This window comes from Athene cunicularia (genome assembly GCF_003259725.1).
Source record: "Athene cunicularia isolate RWA chromosome 19 unlocalized genomic scaffold, athCun1 chr19_part1, whole genome shotgun sequence".
In the NCBI taxonomy this organism is placed as follows: Eukaryota; Metazoa; Chordata; class Aves; order Strigiformes; family Strigidae; genus Athene; species Athene cunicularia.
In genome coordinates, this window is record NW_020799124.1 from 11,077,449 (window position 1) to 11,102,131 (window position 24,683).

General features: G+C 43.2%; 1 protein-coding gene across 1 annotated transcript in view; it reads left to right on the forward strand.

Moving 5' to 3' along the window:
• The window catches only part of GALNT17 (polypeptide N-acetylgalactosaminyltransferase 17), a 216,140-nt gene that overhangs the window by 115,609 nt on the left and 75,848 nt on the right, over positions 1–24,683 (forward strand). The window contains exon 6 of the mRNA XM_026861537.1: positions 21,747–21,864. Within this exon, the coding sequence (XP_026717338.1) occupies positions 21,747–21,864 (118 nt within the window). The remainder of the gene's footprint in view (positions 1–21,746; positions 21,865–24,683) is intronic.

Consider the following 24,683-nt stretch of genomic DNA (forward strand, 5'->3'; position numbering starts at 1 on the left):
GTAGTGTGAGATATCTCCATGGCCCTAAGGACAAAGGAGGCCTGGGTGACCTTGCTGCCATGGTTGGGATGTCTCGAACACATGGAGGTCTTGATGCCTGGCTGCAGAGCTGGTCAGGGTAGCTACTGAGTGTGTTATATCAGGGCCCAGCCCAAAATGCACAAACAGCAGGGAAGAAACCTGGAAATCCAGGTTGCTACTGATCTCTCTTAAGGTATTTTGGTGAAAATGCTTCCTGCTTCATTGCAGAGAAGAAATAGCTGACCGGCTAAATCACTTTGCAGTGATAACACCTCGCTGTTAACATTGAACCTCTCCTGCAGTATTAGGGAAGCTAATGGGATTGCAGAACCATTTTCCTCATTTTGCATAACAGTAAGCAAAAAAGAAGGGATCATCCCAAATTGATGAGGTTTGGGATTTTAAGCATCCAAGTCACCTTTAAAAACTGCTCTTTGGTTCTGAAGACCTCTAAGCACTACTGAGCGATTTGCTTCAAACAGTTGCAGTTTTAGGATGCAATTAGTATTCATTGTGAACCAAAACTTTGTAAACTATTGTAAACTAGCATTCACTGTAAATGAAAACAATATTTATAGAAAATGAACTCACAGACAGTTATGCCTGCCCCTAAACTTCAAGCTGTATCCCTTCGTTTTCTTAGAGATCAGTATGTTTTCATCCAAGATCAGAGTCTTTTCTGAAAGATTCTGCTGCTGAATATTCAGCCTCTGAAACAAGAGAAGGAGAAATAAATGAGGCAGTGAAGTTGAAAACGCAACTTGACAAGAACAAGGAGAGCTAAACTCTCCCAGCAGTTGAGCCGGGATGCTGGTGGACAAGAGGCACTGAGCATCTTCATCGCCCGTGAGACTCAGTTCTGTGGATCTGGCTTGAAAAGGCTGCTGCTGATCAGCACCTTGCAGGGTTTGTCCCTGTATGAAGCAATAAGGAGCAAACAAATCCTGGTGTATTTATCTCCTTACTGAGATTTCATCAGAAAAATAGCTGAGTTGTGAATTATTCACCATATGTTACACATTTGGCATCAGGCTTTGCACTCTCTCTCCCTTGCTGATGGGGTCTGGAGTGATGGAGCAAGGGTGTATCTCAAACCTGGCTACTGTAATCTTCCTCCTTTGCTCAGCAACTTTGAAACGCTAATATTTAAGGCAGTGTCTTCCCTTCCTGCTGCTGCTGTTCCCTCTGGACTTTTCCACCCACTTGTGTAGTCAGCATGTTCTGCTCCCCCTCGCATATGGTGTGCATAATTTCCTGTATATTAAAAAACAAACCCAGGAAATATTTAATGTTCAAAAAACCATAAGTGAAATTAGAAACATCAAAATATGAAGGCTACTGAAAGGGAAGGGGATTCTACCCAGGAAATAACAAAGAAATATATCTGTAACATGTCCTATTGCATTATTGAGCAGGATCTGGATGGAGCTCTTTGAAGAGCCATGTATTTAATCACGGTAACTGAACATCTGGCTTTAGGAGAGGGAGTGAAAGAGCCTGGCTCTATTGTCTTGGTAAATGCCTTGCAGGTGTGGGAGGCCATTAGCAGGTGTCTGTCCCCGCAAGCCTTCTCCTCCCCAGGCTGAGCCAGCCCTGTTTCCACAGCCTTTCCTTCACTATCTCAGGGACCTCTGCTGAACAATTTTCTTCCTGGGCCAGTCCTTCTCTTACCCTTAGGGACCCAACCCTGGATAATCTTCCAGATGTGACCTAACACGTGCCTAGTGAAGGGGAACAGGCCCCTTGTCTACTGGCTGTTGCGGGATGCACTGCAGGCTGGGTTCAGCCTGCTCTCCCCCAGGATGCCCTGGTCCTGCTGCACTCCCCCCAGCCTGTCCTCATGGAAGGGGCTGCTCCAGGAGCAGGACTTGGCATTTGTCCTTACTGAATTTCATGAAGCTCCTGCTGGCCCGTTCCTCCCATCTAGATCCCTCTGAATGGTGATTTGCTGCTCCTGGTGTGGTTGCTGGAGAAATCACCATGGTGTTGACCAGGCAAGAAATTTTGGGATGGGTGCATCGGAGATGCATGCTGTTGCATTTGTAGGGTCTTAAAGTACTCCAAGACCACTCTAGGCAGTGAGGATGACCATGCTGCAAGCATTGCACAAGGGTTGTTTTCTAGCCGCTGTCTGGTGAGCCAAGCTCCATTCTCTGCAGGGACCTCTGGGCCCACGACCCACACAATCAGGCCCTGTGACTGGCTGTTGTTACTGGAGAAATTTGTCAGAGAGGACAAAGTAAAGCTATTTAGAGGTTATTTCAGTTTCTAGTGAACAATGTTCCAAACCAAAAAGCTCCAAAGTTTATTAGATCTGAGGTCTGTTCAGTTCTATTATTATCACTGCTGGTTTTTGAAGGCTCTTCAAGTTAAGCAAGTCCATCTTACATGCTTCCAACATATGGCCTTAGTAAATGATTGCCCTATTTATATCCCTGGAGTTCTGTCAAGCAGCTGTTTCAAGCACAGTATGGCAAGCATGAAATTTTTGGTCACACGAACGCAGTGTACTGTATGGACTTGTTAAGGTGGCAGATGTGATTTTTAGGTCAAATGTCTGGAGCGAGCAGCTCCAGTCATGTTGGCAGTTGCCCATACACTGAATCATGTTTTCTGTTAATCCTGGGGTAGGAGTCTGGTTTGTCTGTATGTGATTCCATGATGACAAGGGGCATGGTGAACTCTGTTTGTTTTCCAAAGATGTATTAAATTTATTGACTGCACATGACCCTGAATCTAGCCTGCCTGGGATGGGGGCTTTCAGTGAAGCTGAATTATTTTGAAAATTTCGCCTCTTTTCTCGAGGTCCCAACGGTAACTAGCTTTCAACTAGCGGAGTGGAGTTATTGTACTATTGCACATGTAATGGGAAACGGTATCAAAGGAAAGCAGAAATGATGTGTGATTGGGATAGCATTACTCTCCTGAATTAATCTCTTGAGTGTTGCTGAAATTCCTTGTGCAGATTGCCTGTTCATCTGAAACGTGCTTTCTTTTTAGTTCGGTCATGCATGGAGCAGCACAGAGCTCTCGTGCTGGTTGGAAATGTCAGAAGTCAAAATTTTGATGGTGTGTTTTTGCTGAAACGTTGCATTTCATGGAGAATGAAGGCAAAGTCCTTTTCAAGAAAACAGTATTGGAAAATACGCTGCTCCTGTCTTTTTATCACCCACCGTAATGTTGAATTTATTGATTGTTGAGGCATCGAGGATACTGCGTGAAACCTTACGTTTAAAAATAGATAAGGAAATCAGTTGCCTAAATCTTGACATTTTAGAATAGTAATCATATTTAATGTAATAAAACCCCCATGGAGCTTAGTGTCTGACCTCTGTGAGCGAGTGATGGGGCACCTGTGAAAAGCAAGAGTAAGGCAAGCCCAGGATGCTCTTTTTCCTTCTGCCGTGTGCTACAAGTGACGTTGGACTTAGCATCAATTTGTGCCTGGACCTGGGTGTTACAAATGTGCTGCTGGACCTACCCTCCAGAAATCCTGAATATTCAGCTTTTCCCTGTGCTCTGTGACAGTACATTTCCAGCATCACTTATATTTTCACTAACCCTTTATTTCTGTAATTCCTTGTGGTACATTCCTGCTTTCTAGCACCTTCTCTCTAAGAAATATCAGGTAAACTATTCTCTACTGAACCTTTTAATCTTCCAGTTCACTTCGCAGTATTGCACTTGACCTGCTATTTTTTTCCTTCTTTTCTTTGTTGCTTGGGAGTACAGGTCTGAGACAGTGGAATTTTCTGGCAGTTCTCATGTTCCATAAAAAAATCCAAGTAATTTTAAATCCCTTTCCTGGGCATGGGGATGTAGTGCAGATGTTGAACAGTGAAGCAAAGGGAGTGCACTCATGTTCTGCAGGATGTTATTTTTTTGAAAGCACGAGTGCCATTCTTACCGTCTGAAGCCTTTAGGTGTATCCTATACAATTTTATGAATAAAGGCATTATAAATTACATTCCCTTTCTTAACCTCTTTGGTTGATGGAAGGAACTCTTATACCGCTTCTCTGAGGTACTGTGTTAAAGTGTGTTCCGTGTTTGTATAAATGAAAATATCTTATTTTAAAAAGAAATTGAATGTCTCAAGTTGTTTTGCAAACTAACATTTGCATGGAGGCAAGTACTCATCGGTGTGTAATATTAAGATCCTTTAAAAAGAAAGATGCTTTAGATGGAGACTGAAACTTTTCTGGAGGCTTTGATTCACGATCTGTTTTACCTGAAGCCACTTACTTCAGGTTTGAAGGTTGGCTTGCTGTGCATCTTGGTGTGGGTTAGCTGGGTCTCTGCCTGTGCTGGGTCTCTCCCTGAGCAGCCTGTGTGACAGCCAGGTCCCCGAAGTGGCCACAGGCTGCCAAGGGCTGGGGTGGGTAGGCACGAGTGGGTCAGGTGCTGTCAGGACATGTGTAAAACCAAGGCCCAGCTTCTGGATTGCTCATGTGAGGATGGCTTGCAGACCCCGTCCTCTGAGCTCCACCAACATGTGCTGGTTTGTGCATCAAGCCCATGTTGCTCTTTTAAAAATGATCTCAGGAAAGATGGGAGGGCTGCAGAATCCCTCGTGCCTCTGTGCAGGTCATACCTTTTGTTGACTTCACGTAGGAGGCGTTTGCTACTCGATGATGGGAGTGCAATAACAGAGTAACAGGCAAGTAGTTATAATTGCAGTGGTTGTATTGCAGTGGGTAAAGTAAAACCAAACTGTCTTGATAAACAGCTGATGGCAGGCTTTTCAGTATACCTCTGGATCTTGTCTTCTCTTGGTACTGGTGAGGCCGCCCCTTGATAAGTGGGTTCAGTTTTGGGCCCCTCACCCCAAAAAGGCCATTGAATGACATGAGCGTGGCCAGAGAAGGGCAACGGAGCTGGTGCAGGGTCTGGAGCACAGGTCTGCTGGGGAGCGGCTGGGGGAACTGGGGGGGTTCAGTCTGGAGAAGAGGAGGCTGAGGGGAGACCTCCTGGCCCTCTGCAACTCCCTGCCAGGAGGGGGCAGAGAGGGGGAATGAGTCCCTTTAATGAAGTAACAAGCGACAGGACAAGAGGGAATGGCCTCAGGTTGTGCCAGGGAAGGTTTAGACTGAATATTAGGAAGCATTTCTTTACAGAATGGGTTGTTGGGCATTGGAATGGGCTGCCCAGGGAGGTGGTGGAGTCCCCATCCCTGGAGGGGATGTTAATGTTGGGTTGATAGTTCAACTGGATGATCTTCATGGTCCTTTCCAATCTAGACGATTCTGTGATTCTCATAAAGCCACCAGAGATCGTAGTATAATCAGACATTTGGGTCTCTGTGTGTGTCTGACTCTCAGTGCGGTTAGTCCCTTACAAAGAGGAGGTTTGTATTAGCTTCTCATACTACATCATTTTTTTAGCCACAGACCATTTGCCATCTCTCATAGCAGTGCCTTGTTGATTGTTTATATTGTCAAAGTGTGTGGCTGGTAAAACTATAGAAATTGTGAAGCAGCTGGTGTTTAATTAGTGTGTTCCTTGTATAGCTGATTGGCCACAGTGATCTCACTCTGCCTGGGCTCAATCCAGAGTCGTTCAGTTGGTTGTGTTAGATGTTTGATGGGGTTGTGTAACTGAGAACATGAGTTGGTGTCATATGTTTTTGCTTTAAATAAAACTTGCAGTTACTAGAAGAGGTGGGGCAGACATAGGGCTTAGCTTTTGTACTGAACTACTGTGTCAAAATACTGAAGATCATGGCTAAAACCCCTTCCCCTACTGAAGCTGATTGCACAAGTCTTTCACGTCTTGAGCCAAGATTTTCCATTTATTGAAGAGGGAGGGGGTAAGATTTAGGCCTGGTGTTATTTATTGTTTCAAGAGCTCTGCTATGGGATGTGCTTTGCGGAAGGAAAAGCTTGACTTGCCTATTTTCATTTGCATATATCCAAGTTACAACTCCTACGCGCCGTTTCAGTCGGCAGAGAAAGTCACTTTGTCCCTTCCACACTTGGAAGTAGTGAGCTTCCAAACCAGGACAGAGATTAGACCTCAAGCCTCCTTCAAGTCTGGATGCATTTCAGTTGGGCTGAGATGTCTATAAGGAAATAAAGGAATGCTGCAGCTTGGAAAAACTTGTGCTCGAATATGCTGCTAAGAGGTCAGAGATGTTCACATTCGACTTGAGCCAGTTGCTCCAGAGAGTGTAAATCAGCTGATGTCAGCAACTGTTGCTTAAACGTGTCTTACTGTATCCAAGAGTAGGTGCAGTGAATAACATGCTCTGCCTTTTATGTTGTGTGCTGTGGCTTGTACAGCATATCTGCCCACACTGAAAAATATTCAGGAAAATAATAAAAACAAACAAGGTTTTAAAATCTCCTCTGCAAGAACAGTTGTGATGCTAAATTCGTGCAGTTCTGACTACAGAGCTCACAAATGCTTTCCCATTAAGGCATTACTCACCTCTGCAGATTTTTCTGAAGCAGCAGGATTAGGATTTGCTGCTCTCGAGTGCAAATCTGGTGGTTTTGGGGAGCAGTGAGGCAGCGGTGGGTCACCACCTCTCCTCCTGCATCAGGGGACCCATCCTTGAAGAGTGTTATTTTTCCAGTCAAAATTGTCTAAATAAAATGCAAAGGACAGGTTGAAACAGGCAAGTGGTAAATATGAAAATAGTCTCATTATAACATGCAGGGCACAGAGAATGGTGTGGGGGAAAAGGAAGCACAGAAGTCTGTTAGCCAGGGCATCAACCTCTTTCTTTTCTGTTTAGTTTTAGCTTCCCTTAAAATTCCTGCTGTTTATCCACTTTGCTCACATGGGAGCTAGAAGACTTCCTGCTCTTTTCTGTCAAATTAAATTAATGGGGAGAAAAAAAACAACCACACAGATGCTCTAAATCCCAGGCTAATACTGTAGAGTTTTGGCTCTTGCATCTGATTCTCAGTGTGGTTCAAAAGCAACTCTGGAGACACTCAGGGCACTCAGAAAGGCAAAAGAGCAACAGTTTTAGTGTTTAAATTGAGAGCTGAATTTTTAATCCAGTTCTGGAAGGTGAGATTGTGGTTTGTCTGTGATCTCTTTCTGCAGATGTGTGCATATGTGATGGGGCTAATTTGCTGTGGGCAATGCACAGGAGTTTTCCATTGACTGCATTGGCCAGATGAGCTTTTTTGCTAAAATAATTGAATACAAATGGGGGGGGGGAGGGGGGGGGAAGTTTCTGTGAGTTTGAGGGGAGCATCTCCCCCATCTGCAGCTCCTTGATTCCAGTAAAACACGTGGGAGAGACAGAGGTATAAACTCATCTGCTTGCACAGAGCAATGTGCAGTGCTTTGACAGTTTGACTTTTTGGGGGCCAATTTGACTTTCCCAAGATCACTTGAAGTCTTCTCTCTGCCCAGTAGCTCTTTGCAGCCAGCACAAGATGTGGAGAAGAGCTCCAGATCAAATGGCCCTAGTCACAAATGCACTGGCATGAGCTACTGCAGCCACTTAAGGGCAGAACCCTTGTGTCCTGTGGATGCAGATATGATTTTTGCACAGGGGAATAATTAAGGCAAAGTTTGCAACAGTTGCAGCACAGCACCAGTCATCTGCTTGCTATTTGCTCGTTGCGTTTTCAAGTACAGAGAAGAGCCAAGGGGAGAGTGAAATGGGCGTTTGGCTTTAACCATATCTAAGAACACAGATCATCCTTCTGAAAACAGCGTTAATCTGGCTCTTTATAGGCAGCTCAGACCTTCTCCTGCCATCATTGCACCTCTCTGATATCATAGTTCCTCTTTCAGCACTTTCTTTCCTTTCCTTTCTTGTTACCTGGATGAGTGGGTTACGAAGGATGCTCTCACGCTCCAGATTTAGCACTGGTGGGAGCTGTACGCAAGTGATGCTATGTGTATAGATTTGCCTTTTCTCTTAAAAAGTGTCGGAGGGTGGGGGGAGTTTCACAGACTTTCAGGTGGATAGAAGCAGTTTTATCAGTATTAATTATAATTAGCTGGTTTGGCCTCAGTGAAGGCTGAGTCTCTGGGTCAGGATAAAAGTGAAACTGGTAACATCAGGAATCTGAAGCTGTTGGAGCTACTCGCAGTTGATGCCAAGGATATGTTTAGGGTTTTGCTGAGTTGGAGCCTATCTGCAGATCAGGAGTAAGCACTGATCCTGTGGAAAATACACATTCTAGGCTTCTTTCATTTAGTCATCTTTTAATTGAAAACTTACTATTAAAGTAGGTACTGTTTGCCTGATTAAGGCCAAAATTTGCCGAACGGTATCTCTAAATGCTGATGGATAGGCAGTTATTTGTGAGGGCAAAGTTTTGGTTCGGTTTGTGTTCCTTCAAGTTGGGAGATGCTGCAGCAGGATGGCAGCAGGATGCCTTGTTTCCACAGTGTTGTTTGCTGCACCCTACTTCCCCGGTTAATGCTGCACATCTGCAGGCATAAAGCAGAAATTTCTCAAAAGGCATGTGCTATATGGTGTTTTCTATGACAATATTGTTTTACTTTTGAAAACTACTAGGCAAGAATCTCTAGTATCACAAGCCATCAATATGGGTTTAAATGGTTTTCTTAATTCAGAGTAAATTCTTTAGTGAGAACATGCTATCTACAATTTAGTCTCTCAACTGTTAAAATGTCAGATTCTCAGCTCTCAGTTAAAGCAGGGATGGTGGTATAGTGAGACTTGAGTAAAGAGGTTCTTCAGCACAGAATTAACACTGATGTCTTTGGATGTGTTTCACATGCACATTATGAACCTTTTCGTTAAAGCACTTGTCCTGTGTAGGTTATATACAGGTTTCCCCCACGGTTTCAGAAGAGTTTGGTTTTGCTGCTCACTGCCCATTTTTGATTGACACTCTAATATTTCAGCCTGCTGTTACAAAGCAGTCTCCTTCTACACCTGGCTCTGGCAGCCAAGAGGTTAGCACTTCCCTTGCCTCCTTTCCTGTTCTGTGGTCCATCCTTAAAATCAACACGCTTTTTCTGATGAAAGGCAAACGTGGAGTGAAAGTCCTTCTAGCTCTTTCGGTATGTGGTGCTGTATAGAGAGAGAGGGCATCAGTGTTGTTTCGTGTAGTAAAACTGGCAGTGATTCCTAGCACATGCCTTTATTTTTTGTCTTGCCTTCCGACTTATTAATTTTGCATGAGCAAGAAGTCTCTGCAGAGACACTTTAAAAATGCAGTTTAAGTTAATGCTCGTATGTCCAAGAATCAGAAGGCAGTTTGGATTAGAAGGCATGAAGCATGTGCTTACAGTGTGGACTCATTGCAACTCTGGATTTACAGGACTCTGCAGACGATCTGCTGCTAAAGGTTTCCCCACTAATCCGGCTTCTTTTCTAGGAGTTCAGACACTGACATTGACTCCCTCCAGGGTTTGTTTTTTTTTTTCCAGACCATGGATTCAATCACAAAGTCTTAATTTGTTTAAGGCCCTGCAGCATGTTGGAGGTCTGCCAGGGTAAACTGCAGATCCTTTTCCCGAAGGAACCTGATGCTGCTTAACCTTTAGGCAAAACACAAATAAGAGTCAGCCTTTTGGCCACAGACATATTACAGTGTGGGACAGATGCTTCATTACCAAAACAAAAATGGCAAAGCACTTGGGATTCCTTGTGTAAAAATGTCGTCTTTCTCTAGAAAATGGGTGCAGCTCCCTCTCTGCTCCCAGCTGCATTTTTACACATCAAGTTACAAAACCGTACTGCAGAGCTGAAAGACCCAACCACCTCAAATACCTCTCCGCAGAGCCATGGTGGGTGACAGGCGGTCCCCTCCGTCCCCCAGAGTGGGGCCTGTGCCCAAGCCTGGGGTGCAGGGAACCAGCCTTCGCTTCACCTTCTCCCTTTTAGTCTTGGGAACCTTGTTGCCAAGCGAGTTGTGAATTTCAAGAAAGCACCTGCAAATATGGCTAAATGAACAGTTGTGCTAACTTCATCAGTTTGACCGTATGTAGTTAGTGAATGACATTATATTCCTTGCGATGACAATTAGAAGGGGAAAAATGACCTATTTTCTGTGTTTCTTTTGCTCCTTGAATGCTGTCTTCAAACAAGCTCCTGTCATGTTAAGCGTACAAGTTAAATCCTGGCTGTTCATCCAGTCAAATTCTTTTTGGGCTGGTGCTGCCCTTACACATGGCTAAGTCCATTCATCCCATCTTGTGCAGTCATTTAATTATCAGGTGCTAAAGAACACAAGCTGGGTGATGATGTACACTGGCTAATTCAAATATCTTCTCTTTTTTTTAAAAAAAAAAAAATAAATGTCGAAGTTGAACTCTTGCCACCAGGGAGCTTGCCGAGAGTTTTCCCAACAGCTTTGAGAGGGCCTTGAATTGAAGTTTTCTGTTTCCAAAAATCGATGCATTTGGTGGTTTTGGTTTGGTGGTTTGATTTTGTTGTGAGTTTTTTTGTTTGTTTGGTTTTGGGTTTTTTTTTAAAGCAACCAAAAAAACACAAACCCAACAAAAGAAATTTAAAAAACCCACCAAACTGACTCTGAGTGAATTCATGTTGAGTGTCCTCCATTCCAATAGACGTCAGTCACAGGCTAGACTGTTGTGTTCAGGCTTTGAGCTTTGTACCAACTTGAAGTCAGTTGATCACCTACAACAATTTCATTGCTTGCACTGTAATCAGTGGCATCATGCCACCTTTACAAAGAGCTCTTGTAGGGGTCCCCATATTGTGTGCATCTATGGAAGGAAATGCACAGAGCTTTAAAGTTTTCATAGGTCTCTTGGTGTGATGAATGTACCTGGATTGGGCTGTGATTTCTGTTTTCTTCATAGCTTTTTGGCTTGTCTGACCCTTAAACAGGCAGTTTGGTTAAATGCATTTGCAAATATTGAGACATCTGATTTGTGATTGGGTAGATCTGCTCTAATCCAGATGAAGGTGAATCCAAACCAGCCTTTCCACCTCTGAGTTTCTTTACCTGGCAATCATCTTCACCAAGTCTGCATTTACATTTTGATACAGTTCTTTTTTTTTTTTTTTTTTCCTATCTGCTTCGTTCGTTGTTTAAAATAAAATAAACTGCGAACCCTAAGAAATGAGAATGACATTTACTATTAAACGCTGGAGGCACAAAATGTATCTGTTATATTTCTCAGGAATTGTGCTTCTGCGCTATGGATGCGTGAAGGGTAAGATAAACCTGAGAGCTGCCCTCCCTACGAATAGGCCTGTATCAAGTAGTTGTCAAAATAAATGCATTACTCAGCTTTTTTGAGGTGCTTATAGGGCTATTTCAGTGCACTCTCATTTACCCACAAAGTGAAACTGCTCCATCTGTCAATAACCATTACTCACGTCCCTATTCTTAGTATGAGCTTATGGTGAATGTAAATGCATTCGCCTAAATTCTGTCTGCAGTAATATCCATGAAATTCCCAATAACTCCAGTCTCCTGAATCTTTAACTTCAACATCCATTACAGCAATATATCATAAAGCAACACAGGTCTGTGCAGAACTAATAACGGGGAACTCGGTCATCACCCAATGCGTGTGTCTGACAGTGGAATTTAGGTTTAGGAGGTGCTTCTGAGTGTTGGAAGGAAATTAGGACTGGTTAGTGAGTTGTGGTTACCCTGTAGGCTTGAAAGTGACTGTGCAGAATAACCGCAGAAGAGCTGCTGTGTGACTGCATTCACAAGCCCAGCTGGGTGTAATGATGGCATTAATCTTTCATTGCTCTTTTATTCATGTTTTTCTTAGGGGCCAGCTGAGCTGACAGGGACTTGTGCTCTGTTCCTACCTGTCAAGGGAATTACTTTTTAACTCTGCTTTGTGACAACCCACAGTTTCATTTGTGTGTTTGTCCCCAGATGCGTGGTTTTGGCTTGCAGCATCTTTGTTAGAGGCAACGATTCACTGTAACAGAGGTTCCTCTCTTGTTTTCTGGGGTTTGGCTTGAGTTTTCAGAGAATAAAAATGAGATTTCAGCCATAAACAGAGCAGGTTTGTTTTAGAGCGATGCTCACATTCATGGCACTCAAAGCACGTCCTCATAATATCACCACCTTTAAAAAGTCAATTTAACTGTAATATTGCAGTTTCTTTCATTTTGGATGTGATATTTACTTGAAGCAAGTTTAGAAGCGGGAGGAGTATTTTTGTGTAAGTGCTGCATTGGAGAAATGCTTTTTGGGGTTGTGCAATTAATCATCAGTGTCTTCCTTGTGATGTTACATATCTTCATCCAAGAAGGGTTAAAAGTAAAAGCAGCTGTGGCTTGTGTTTCTGCACTGAGCTCATTCCTCTCCACGTGAAGAGATGCTGAGAGCGGGGCCCTTGGGAAGTGCTCGCTAAGTCGTGAAAGCCTGGCAAATTAAACGGGGACACTGATTTTCCTGTTCCAGGACACAACACACTGCCCAATTCCCATTTTGGGTACCGAGGGGTCTTTGGCAGTTCAGCCCAGAGTGGCGGATCAGGGGGGATGAATCCTGATCCTCCAGCTTAGTGCTTTAACTGGGGCACGGCTTATTGCTGCGTTGGGCTGAGAGGCGTGTCTGAGGCAAAGAGAAGTTTGTTTACCTGTGAGGTTTGTTCACTGTGCTTTTTATGATAGGTGGAGAGGAAAAACGTGACCAACAGTCAGCTGCTTTGCTGCCCTTGAGAAGAAATATATTCATGTTAAAAAAAGAAAAGTAAATAACATGTTCCTGTTAAGTGCCTGTTAGTTAGACATACTACATCTAAAAGTAATTATCATTTAATTAGCAGTCTAGCAACAGTGGAAGGAGATGAAGTTACAGTTACATTGCATTTATTACTGATAGCAGGCGAAGGGTCGCATTCCTGATGAAGCAGTTCCTTCAGAAGTGGTTTGGACTGGCCCTTCTGCGAGGGTGAGCGGCACCCTGGAGCCAAAACCACTGGGGCTGGGGGCTGCAGCAAGTGGGACAGCAGAGACCCAGAGGTGGTACCAAAATGTACCCATTTCATAATTAATATCTACTTCATCCATAAGATATTAGATGTTCCCATTAAAAACCAGTGGGAGTGGCATTAGGATTAGATATTGGATTAGATGAGCATGTGCAGTCTTCGACACCCAAACTTTGGTCTCCATCCTAGGTGTTTCTAAGGATAAACATTTGGTCTTTTTTTTTTTTTTCTTTCCCTTTTCCTGCACCAAACATTTTGTTATAAGTCAGGGATCAGGAATGCCAAAAGATCGTGCATTAGAGGAAATAAAGTACAAGAATCTTTCACCTCCATGGAGGTGAAATCCCAGCATTCACCTGCTCTCGTGTCACTGCGATTATTTGAAGTGATACAAATGCAAATCCTTAAATCTAGGATGTATAAAAACTTTGTCATTTTAAGGAACTGGGAAATGATTTAAAGGTGTTGGCGGCTTAGGTGTGTGTATTAATTCCAAGTGTTTAGGAGGACTGGTAAAGGTGCCTCCCATTCTGCTCAGAGCTGCCTGATGAGGTGGATTTCATTTGCTGCCAATTAGCAGAAATGAGATTTTAAACTACTTCTAGCAAAACTTTGAAGCCAGTCCCTGACATTGCCCTGGGGAGTTCTGCATCTCTAACGTGGAATAAATAGGTCTGATTTGCATAGACAAACACTACTGTTTTAATGAAAAGTTCATGTGGGATTGAAAACCCCTGAATAAGGTGTTCAGGAGGGTGCTTGCCACTTGCATTGAAGAGGCAACTGATAATCAATAGTAGGAAGAGACGACCTCCTGTCGATTAATCTTTAAAGGTATGTGCTCTCTTTACCTGCCCCATGTTAAGTAACAGCAGCTTTCCTGGGCCACAGCGTGAGGAAGAGATTCTGATCAACTCTCACCTCCCGCCTCAGATTAAAATGGCAATCTGCTTTGTTTTGCTAGAATTTTATCTCATGTTTTAACTAATAAGATATAACAAAACATCTATTTTCCTAGTGGAGCCAAGGCTTTGTGGCTTAGCTCCTGGGTTTGATTACAGGATGTACTCAGGCTGGATAATTTCTGTGCAATCAAAACGCAGCAGCAATTTCCAGATCAGCTTTGAGCGTAAAACCTTTATGGGACCAGTCATATAGGAAAAGTAAAACCAGGTTAACTAAATACTCTGCCTTTCTAACTCTTCATCCGTGCTAATCTGTGTTCCCCTTTGTATTCTGTCTTGATGTGTAATAGCTTTCCAGACGGAGGAAGTATTTATCTTGCTACCTTTTATGCATTTTTTTCAGTGGCCAGTATGAACCAGTGCATATATGAAAATTATGCTCTGTTTTATCTCACCCTCCAAATCTGAGACTCTGTGTTGCGTCTCCTGCAGGAGTGTCCCTAATAAATCACAATGAGTGATTCCTATTATTTCCCCCAATTCTGTCTTTGTGAATAAATGGGACACCGTTAGGGGGTAACCCCCAAGTGTACTAATGTTTGCAAGCGAGCATTTGTGCTCCAGTGGCCTGCAGGATGGAGCCGCTTTCCCCTGGGCTCATCGCTGCAGGCCAAAGGGTTCACACCAAGCGTGAGAGACCGCGTTTCCCCCCCGCCCCCCAAGTGCCTGCCTCTGCACTGCCTCCAGGAATAGCTCTGCAACTGCCATTAAATTAGGTAAAATGCAGAGCTATCTTTTAAGTATATCCCAAGGGAGTATCCTGTAATTGCAACTATTTCCTCCAAAACCGTTCCTGAACAGAGACTGACTCCTACTTGAAGGGTAATTATCAAATATACTTTCTCCAAGGTGACTTCTTCAGGGCTTGTACTGCGAGACTCAGAGCTGGGTACCTCAAGCTCTGCCATGCAGCAGAGTGCAGGACCAGGGCTGTCGGAATTAGCACTGTCTTGCACTCTTGCCAGAGCTTGGGTGAATGATGGAGAACAGCCCAAAACACCTTCTGCAAATTCTTACGACCCTGAGGAAGGCTCACCCCCATCTTAAGGCCATTGATCTGGAAGGGTTTCTTGAGGTTGGTGTCTTTTGCTGAGGTCCCCAAAAGATGGCTGTGGGAGAGGGTTGGGCAGCTGGCACATGGCCTAACTGCCTTTTGCTTTCAAGCAGCTGTGGAAATGTGGTAAACCCTGATCCATGTAATGGAGATTGTTGGGGCTGGAGTTTTACCTCACCTGACAAATATGTCGAGTTGGGGATGATTACTACCTGCACATGAACATTTTGACAGCCTATAGCAGCACACACCTGTACAAAAACTCCTGCTAAAAGTGCTGAAGAAACAGGAGCATGGAGGTGGGTGCTCAGGCATCCAGTGATTTTTTTTAGTGCTGGGACATCCTTGGGTTTTCTAGAATATACAAGGAAAGAAAATGCTTTTAGGCAACAACCTTGGCAACAGTTTTTATCCTGGAGGAGAAATTTTACAGTTGAGCTACAGTCTTGAAGCTTGGACATGTAAATAGTAATCTGCTTTAGGCTTGCATGCTGTATCTTGGCACACCGTGGCACCATAAGGGTGTGCACACAGATTTCGTTTCTGTTGGTAGCTTAAAGCAAGGATAGAAACATCAAATTGTGTGTGCAGTTCCTCATTTATGAGGTTATTAACTACCAGTGCTTTTCTCATCATAGGGGACTTAAACTGGGGGGATCTGGTATATGTAACAATATTGTTAGTTAATTCAGCAGCTTCAACGTGGAAGTCACTAAACCGATTTATAAATGCTTTTTCTCAAGAGCATCTAGGTATTACACTCATCTGACAGATGAGGAAACAGAGGTTCAAAGAAGTTAAATGCTTTGCCTGAGGTCCCAGAGCGAGCCGCTTCTTGACATGGAAATCGGAGCAGGCATACAACAGCGACAAAGTCAAATCTATCTTGAGCAAGGTCACAGACATGGGTAGATATAATAGGTATTTTAAAAAATACATAGTTTTCACAGCTTCTTTGCTATTAAAAGTTTGTCATATTAATCTCCAGTAAATTCAGAAAAGGCATTCAATCTAGCATCTCTTTTATGTGGTATCTTTTATTTTTAATTTGTTTCACAGATTCTTTAGTACTTAGCAACAGCGGGAAAATAAACCCGTTTGAAACAGACAATTAACCAAGGTCACTGGGGCAGGGAAGCTAGAATTATTCAAGAAACAACTATTGCACATGCCATCCTGGGGATAATATTAAGCAAGGTATGCTGCTGTGGGCTAAAATGCTGTTCCTTCATAGAAATTTTATTACATTCTCATGAAAGACATCCAGCTTTTATCTGCCCAAGCCATTACACAGGTATTGAAGGGAAGCTGAGAGCGTGACTCCTGCCTGACTCCACATCTGCATGTAGATGCCCCGCTGTAGGAGGCAGAGCAATATATATTTCTCCTTTGGAGATGTGCTTCATGTGTGACATTAGTTTTTGGGCTTTTGTGATCAGCATCTTGCCCTCGCACTCGTGCACTGCTGTTAGCCTCCTCCTGCGGCTGCCCTGGTGCTCAAACCCTCTTCCGTTACTGCAAAGTTCTTAAATTAATGATCCAAAGTTCACTTTTAAAGCAAATGCTGCTCCAGAGCACACACCCAGGCCCTGCCTGCCCCACACATTTGCTTTTGGGAGAAGCTGGGATGGGGCAGGGGTGCTGCAGGGGCACCATCCGTTTGCCATTGCAGTTGCGGAGCTCGTGGGGAGGAGGGCTGAGAGGGCCAGCGCCACACGGGAGGGCGCTGCCTTGCCCTCATCCTCATCCTCACTGGTGTCTCCTGGATGTGGCTGAACCCTCTCTGAGGACAGGGGAAGGGGAGCAAAGCATGGTGGTGGGTAGAGTTGATGAAGAAGCCAGGCAGGATGGGCAGGGCCAGGTTTCTCTTTGGGCTTCTGGTTCGCTCTGCCCAGCCCTGCCATTTCCCCTGTGCAGGGACTTGTGTTGCCTTGGCGTAATCTCGTTTCAGAGAATGCGGTTGCTTCCAGCTCCAGGCTCTGCCTGAACCTCTCCTGTCACAACTTCACCACTCCACGGGCCCCAGAGCCTGGTCAGGCTCCACAGGACAGTTCCCAAGGATGTGGATGGTCACTAAACCAAGAGCAACTGAAATAATGAGCTTGTTGTTTTCCAATTAATTTTTAATTAATTAGTTTCCTCTCCTCTTCCATTTCTCTGCCCCCCAAAACCTGTGGGACCAGAGGTTTCCTCTGTGGCTTTGCAGTAAGACCACAGATCCCCGTGAGAACAGCACGTTGCCCGGGGATGGTGGGAGCCCTGGGGTGGCCCTTGGAGCACTCAGTGGAGACGCTGCCCCCCTGCCACCTCAGAGCCATCCTGCTGTGCTCAGACTGGGCCCAGTGTGTGTTCCACAGCAGGCTGGAGCAGCCAGGAAGGCAGCCAGAGGGGGAGAGCTCCAGCCTGGAGTCCCCTCGCAAGGCTCGAGCTTGTTGCCTGTGGAGCAAAGGGGTTTGCATGGTCTCTGCCCCATGGAGGTCTGCTGCCGGTGGGCAGGGGCTGATTAACCCTGTCTTATGCCCAGAGGGGTCAGTCCTTAAATGCCACCGACATGGTATTAAATTTCCATGTGCATATTCTCTTGCTATAAACCTGTGTTACTCATCCTGGTCTTTATCTATTCTGCAATATGTTCGCTGTGCCACAGATGCAGAAGCACAGAGGTGACAGCAGACAGTTGTTTCTGTTTGCAAATCAGGTCCTTAATTTTGTCTATGGCCAAAAGAAAATCAAGTGTTCTGTTATAGATTGTCATGTAAAGATGGTGTTCTTCCTTACCCTGGTATCATCAGGGAAATAGTTGGTCAGCCACTGTATAAAGCCACAGGTTTAATTTGACTGAATTTGATAATTTACTTGCAATTTTCTACATATTCTGAGTTGGTTAAATTTAAGCAGTGGAGCTGAGTCTCCTGGTGTTTCCTGCTGAGATGCTGGCTCCCGCCCGTGACCCCCAGCTGAAACATGGAGGTTCAGACCGGCAGCAGAAATGGGAAACAGTGTGTATTTTGGACAAGTCTGAAGTCTCAAAATGGAAAACAAGGTGTTTGAATTTGGTATGTTAAATTAGCAATGGCACATTTGGGAGATGGACAAATAACACCTATTTGGGCAGGTAAAGGTCCGCCCCAAACGTGCTAAATGTGATGCCAAGTCTCCTAAAGCAGTGGGATTGTGTTGTTGAAGGTGAGCAGCTCCACGATTGAAGTTTAAAAACAACAGCGTTTTAATGGAAACTGGACACTCCAGCAGTTCTTAAAGTATATTCTCAGCCTTCTTATGCTCAGTGGTATGACCGCTAATTATTTTTTTAATATCTTTTTTCCTACATATTTTATAACTTGCACTTTAGTATAAAATTGGAAGCAAAATCCAATTGTGTAGGAAAATTAATTTCCTTGAATTGAAGAAGCAATCTACTTGAGACTTTTTAATCATTGAATGATAACTGTGCACTAAAGAAAGGAAGACCGTTAAAGTAACTTAATAGACTAGGATAAACGTTTTTCCCTGTATCTCCTTCATCTTTATTTAGAGATTCATGCTGTGGATATTTCATAAAAGCTGCTCTTCTTGACCTTTTGTCACTTATTGTATAGAGGAGCCAACCAAAATAATGGCAAGGAACAAACACTGTGGATTTCTGGATACAAAACCCGTAATTCTGCTAAACATCTCTGCTCATCCCTTTCCTGCCAAATTCTGCTTTTTCTTTCTCATTAAAGAAAGAATAGCTATCGGGACAAATAAAAATGCATTTAGCTGAGCTGAGCTGTGTCATTTTTAAAACGAAACTGTGTTAATGCTTTTAATTAAGAGGCAGAGAAACAAGAGGCTTTATCAGCTCTTTGTCTGCAGGCCATTATTTCATTGTGGATGGGCTATCTATTATTGTAAACGTCCACCTTTTTGAAGGATTTACTACAAAATCAAATGGTGTTTTTATTTAAATTGTTGAGCGCCGCTTGATTCCTCATTTATTTAATATGGAGGCATTGTTACAAAGAAAAATGTAGCATTTAATTTGTATTGCTTGAGGGACCTCAGATCCGCTCAGGAGCGCTGCTTTGCATGCTTCACGGTATTCTGTGTTGAAAACAGAATGTGCAGCAAAACGAAGAAGATGAAAATTTGATGGTGAAGTTACAAAATCCCGATCAGGCTGTTTCCAAGAGCATTTTGGAAAGGATCGGTGACTTTGCGGTCTATAAAATGAAGTCATGTTGCAAAGTATAGTAATGAAAAAAGCTTTCTTGGGGTACAGCTCCTGTGCGTGACCGTTTTGCTGCTTCCAGTGCAGAAAACCTTGTTCATCTGGTGGTGAATTCCCAGTGATCCACATTGTTGGGGCAGAAATGCTGTTGCACTTGCCTGAAACTTCCGTGTATATTTTTTTTCTGGCTTTAACTGTTCTCTGAGTGCCTTTAACAGACCTAACAGGTTTTGACTGGAGAAGTCAAATGTTCCCGTGCTTGACCACACCTATTCCCAGTGGAGGAGATGAACTGGGTTGTTCATGCTCTGTGTAAAACCAGAGCAACTTACCCTTCTTTTTAATTCCAGGAGGTAATCTAGGATAATGGGGCTGTTAGATTTGGTGTCTGTAATGTGGTTATCATTTCAGAAAGAACTGTTTCTGCTAATGGCAGTTAACTTGCTACAAATAAAGTGATAGAATTGAAATCTTAAGTACCAGAGTGGCAGCAAACCATGAAACATTATACCTCGTATTGGAAGGAAGGCTGAGCTTGCTGTCAGGGAAGAAATCTATTGAAAAAACCCTCTGATGGATTCCAATTCCAACTAATTTAATATGGCAGCAGCGTTCAGCTGTTCTACCAATCTATTAAGAGTATTAAAACGTCTATAAATAATAATACTTAAGTGGTTAGAACCTTTTGTCCAAGGAGCTCAAGGATTTCACAAAGATTAATTTGGCTGACTACTGGCAGAGCCAAACTGAAAGGTCTTTGGGGGTTACTGAGCTCTACAGCTGCCTGGGCTACACTGGGGACCCCAGATGCTCCTCTGGGAGGTACAGGCATTTTGTGAGGTGTGGATGGACATGTGGAGTGTGGGCCTGATCCTTGTTATCTGTAAGCTGTGTCTGGATATATTTGAGGGGGGTTTCCATCTCTGCAATCCATAAGTGCTTAGTTCAGCACTGAATGTGCTCCATAGCACGGACAAGACATGAAACGTGCTTTGAGCCAGGAATTTGGGGCTGCTATTAAAATACATGATCCTGTTGCCCTGTTTCTACCTCAAGACCAGGTTCAGAGTGAACCTGGTCTTGGGCATTTCTAAGTGCTGTGAGATTTCCAGATACGCAGGCTGCCATCGGTGTTACCCTCTGCACGTCTTCCCCAGGCAGCACAAGGTGGGTGTCCCCTAGGCCTGGGGGAGGAGCTGCAGAGGTGATGGTGATCCCATCCTGCATGGTGGAGTTTCCCACTGCTGAAAGCTTGGAGCTCAGAGTGGGCAGAGGGGTCCCACAGCTCCATGTAAGAGCAGACTCTGGCAGTACCTCGGTGTGGCTTAGTTGTAAAATTCATTGTCTCCTCCCTGCTTATCTCTCTAAGTGGATCCTTGTTTTTCTTTTTACAGCATGGATTCAGATGGAAGCAAGTTAAATGGGAGAAGGGTTTTTATATTTCTATTTTAGTGCAGAAAATATCCCAGGGGGTAAATTTTCCACGTACCATAACTGCTACAGATTAGTGTATCCCCAAGCAGCAAGAGCATAATGATACGGTTTTGTTCGGTGCCATGCTCTGTGGCAAAGTGTAATTTTACAGAGAGGGTCACAAGTGTTTAACCGCTCAAAAAATGCCCCCAAACGTGATCTCAGCTTGCATGAATCAGAACAACATCCTCATCTCAGGGCAGCTCTATCAGATGGAGATCTGGTCCAGTGTTTTGTAAAGTAATGAGGGAGGGATGGTCCATGTGCACATGGCAGCCAGGGTCTTTAGTAAACACAACCATCTATTATGGCCTTGAAATTGCATAGTTATTATAAATTAACCCCTGACACTGAGTGTTTCCTCAATCTTTCTGCTATCCTATTGATAGTGTTAGTACTGCTCTCATTTTTCTCTATTATTTTCCCTGACTGGACACTGTGCTTGGCTGCTCTTGCAGAGGTGGAGCCGAGCAGTGCTGTTAGCTGGAGGGCACGAGGTTTTGGAGGATGAACGTGGCAACTTGATCTCTAACACAGAGCCCTGTCGATACCGGTGGAAGTGAGCAAATGACACAGCAGATGTTTCTGCAAACATTTGTCTTGAGTTTTTAAAGGATTTGTTTCTGCAGATTTGAAGTTTAGCTTGTTGCTTGGTGGATGATGACTCCTTTGTGATATATTATAAAGATCCGAACCCCGTTTCACAGGATACCCTAAAAACTAGTGTCTGTTCTAAAGTCTACTCTGTTACATGCTAGATGAAAGTAAGATAAGGGAAATAGCATTATTACATTTCCTGCACTTATGGGGAATAGAAACCCAAAGAAGTTTTGCTCTTGCCCATAGGCACACCAAGGTGTTTGCAACAGAGCCAAGACTTGAAAGCTTTTCAGTTATTTCATCCCAGGAGAACTCTTTCTGCAGTCTGTACACAGTGAAACTTGGAATTTTGGATAAATGCTTTGCAGTGGTAAAATAATGTCTTTGAAGGCATAGAGCTTGCTCACTGCCGCAAAGTCTCTGGGATAACTGGTGGCAGGAAGCACGTGAAGCCAACAGGAGCTTTGCACAAATTAGCCTTCAGTCCATTAAAAATTGGAAAATGTCAATAATTGTGCATTTCTGTTGTTTTTCTCTTCATACAGGACACCGGCAATGATCGGATGCTCATTTGTTGTGCACAGAAAATTCTTTGGAGAGATTGGGCTTCTCGATCCTGGGATGGATGTGTACGGAGGGGAGAACATAGAGCTCGGCATCAAGGTTTGTGATACATTTGCAGGAAAAATTGCACCTGATAGTATTTAAGGAACCTAAAGCAACAGTTCAACAAGATAACATAAACAGTTATTATAATGCTTCAGGGGAACTGAACACTGATGTGCTTTATAGCATTTTAATTTAAGTTCAAGGGAGAAAATTACTTGCTTTTAGGGATAAGTGCAATTTTTTCTTTCTTGGATGCTTATCTGTCTGCACTGATGTGAAAAACTACTGAGATGAAATGACATATGCCAACATATATAGGCCCTGGTCATATCCCACTGTTAGTGTGAATTATAGGTATCTTAAATACCAGAAAAAACTTAGTGCTGTTTTTGTCATGTGAACAGTCCTTAGGGAGCTTGGTGGGACTCTTGTGAGTGTCTCAAGAAGCAAATATTTTACACGCCTTTAGCATCTGCAAATAAAATATGTTCACAAACAGGAAAAACCTGCTTTTAAAAGAAGCGAAATGCTAATAGCCATGTTTTTAGAGCTGCCTCAGTGCATCCGCGGAGACATTCGTCATTACAGAATCCACTGTGACAACATCACTTGATTACTATGTACAATATTAGATGTGGCTTAGTGATTCAAGTGTTTACATACAGTGAAGTGATTCATAAGCAATGAGTTCAATGTTCAAAAGCAACTTGGGATGGCAAAGTCTATGGAGATTCTTCCAGGCATGTTTGAGAGTACAGCACTTGTACGTTAACAAGCTGATAGGGAGAGGCTTGAGACTTATAACTGGAAAATTGAATTGACTGTGCTGTTGTAAAAATGAAAAAGCATTGTTCAGTTCATAGATTTACCAGAGGATATTTGTTTTGCTGGCAAATCAGAAGAAACTTAAGGAATCTATTGTTATTGGCTACAGGGAGCAATAATCTCACTTAAACAAGGGAATAGAAATTAAAGGCTTTAAATATGCCACATAGCTCTTCTCCATATGAAGTAATTATTGTACATCATCACGCAGCTCACTTCTCGGGTCTAGAGAGATCCTGCTCTAAACCAAGCTTCTCTTGTGGCTATCTTTATTTGTTTGTTTATGGGATTTTTTTAATAATATCATTATGGAACTAGTCTTCTCACAATTAGTAATTCAACCCATCTGCTAGGTTTTTGGGGGATTTCATGGAAGATTGGCTTCTTAACTGGAAAAATAAGATGGATGTCTCAGGGACAAGTGATGAGCATATGTCCTCTTCTTTTTCACATGCTGAACTTTTTAGAAAGGCTATCTCATAAACATTGTTTTGGAAAAAAAAAATAAATCCCTCTCTTCCCCAAATGACTTGCATTTTCAACCCTTATGTTTCCCTGTTCGTATGCTGTGTGTTCTGGTCAAAGTTTTAAAAATATTGGTGGTTTTGAGAGCCAAAACACTGATGATATTCACCTTGTAAGACTATGTATACAGTAGATTTTTGAAGATTCCTGAGCTCCAAAAATCATTCTCTGTGCAAGGTTCTTATTTAGCGACCAAGAGCTACTGGCACATCAGTCTCATTTAATATATGTTGGCCGTCGTGTGTGCAGGTCAGGCAGCTCCTATGGAGAGCAGGTCTGGAGATGGTGTGTCTGCAATTGCCAGATATTTGGGTTCCATTTCACAGAAAGATTTCAGTTATAAATAGTTTATCCAAGGCTAGTTGTTGGATGTGTTAAGGAAACAGAGTTGTTATGGATTCAAGCGAACAAGAGGTCTCAGGTGGGTGTATCTGTTTCCGACAGTCCTGACGTACAAGGGTTACCAGCCCTTCCTCACGTGCCTGCAACCTGCTGTGGCTGGGGTCTATGTAGGACTCTTTCTTAATAAAATTGTTTTAAAGGATCAACTTGTACAGAAAATTATTAGGCTTTTTGGGGGTGTTTTGCTGTTTTGGCTGAGAAGTGGCTGGCTGTAGTCAGAAATGTCATTAGGTGGTTGCTTGTTTGTTTCAGTGATTTTGGATGAAAGCATTTCTTTTCCTTTTGATGCGGGTGCAAATTTCATCATCAGAATCAATGTTTCATTTTTTTAAACATTATGTTCTTGTATTACCAACGAAAATGGGATAATAAACCCATTGAGGCTATGAGAAGGGCGTGGTAAAATTACAGCATTTCAGGCAAAAGCATAAGGTAACTATATTATGGTGAAATTAAATGCAAGTAATCTGCGTAACAGAATGAAATAAATAATGAATGTCCTAACCTAGAAGGGCCAAGGCTGTGTACTGTACAAGAGTCTTGTTTTATTAATATGCCTCAGATATTCTAAAATAAGCTGTACTGTACCTATGTGTGGTGGAATACACGGGCCATGTGTTCCTTTCAGTTGCTGCACTCAGTTAGCTAAAGGAGGAACTTGTTGTATGAGCCACTTAAAAAGATAAACCCCTGTTACTCACGTTCATAGAGGTGGCTCTGGGCTCGCCGCTCCCCTGTACGTGCTGGGAAGCATCCTCGGATTGCTCGGATAATAATAATAAAGCTATTAAGCATGTTGCTGCCCCGGGCAAATTCCTGTTCTGCTTGCGGGATAGCTTTGGCCCTGACAAGGGGAACATGCTGTTCTCTGTATTATTGTATTTTCTTTTATCACACTGGAGTGTCTCCAGAAGGTTGTGCTTATTCACTCCTCTTGTCCCTGATGTCCACTACTTCACTTCCTGAGGCAGAATTGAGTCTAATTCTCCTTTTCTTGGCAGAGAGTGGAGAAGTATTTGCTAAGCAAGGCAGTTTAGGCTAATATTTCAGCTGAGAGGTTTTCAACACACTTTTTTTTTTTTTTTTTTTTTTTTTTTTTTTTTTTTTTTTTTTTTTCCCCC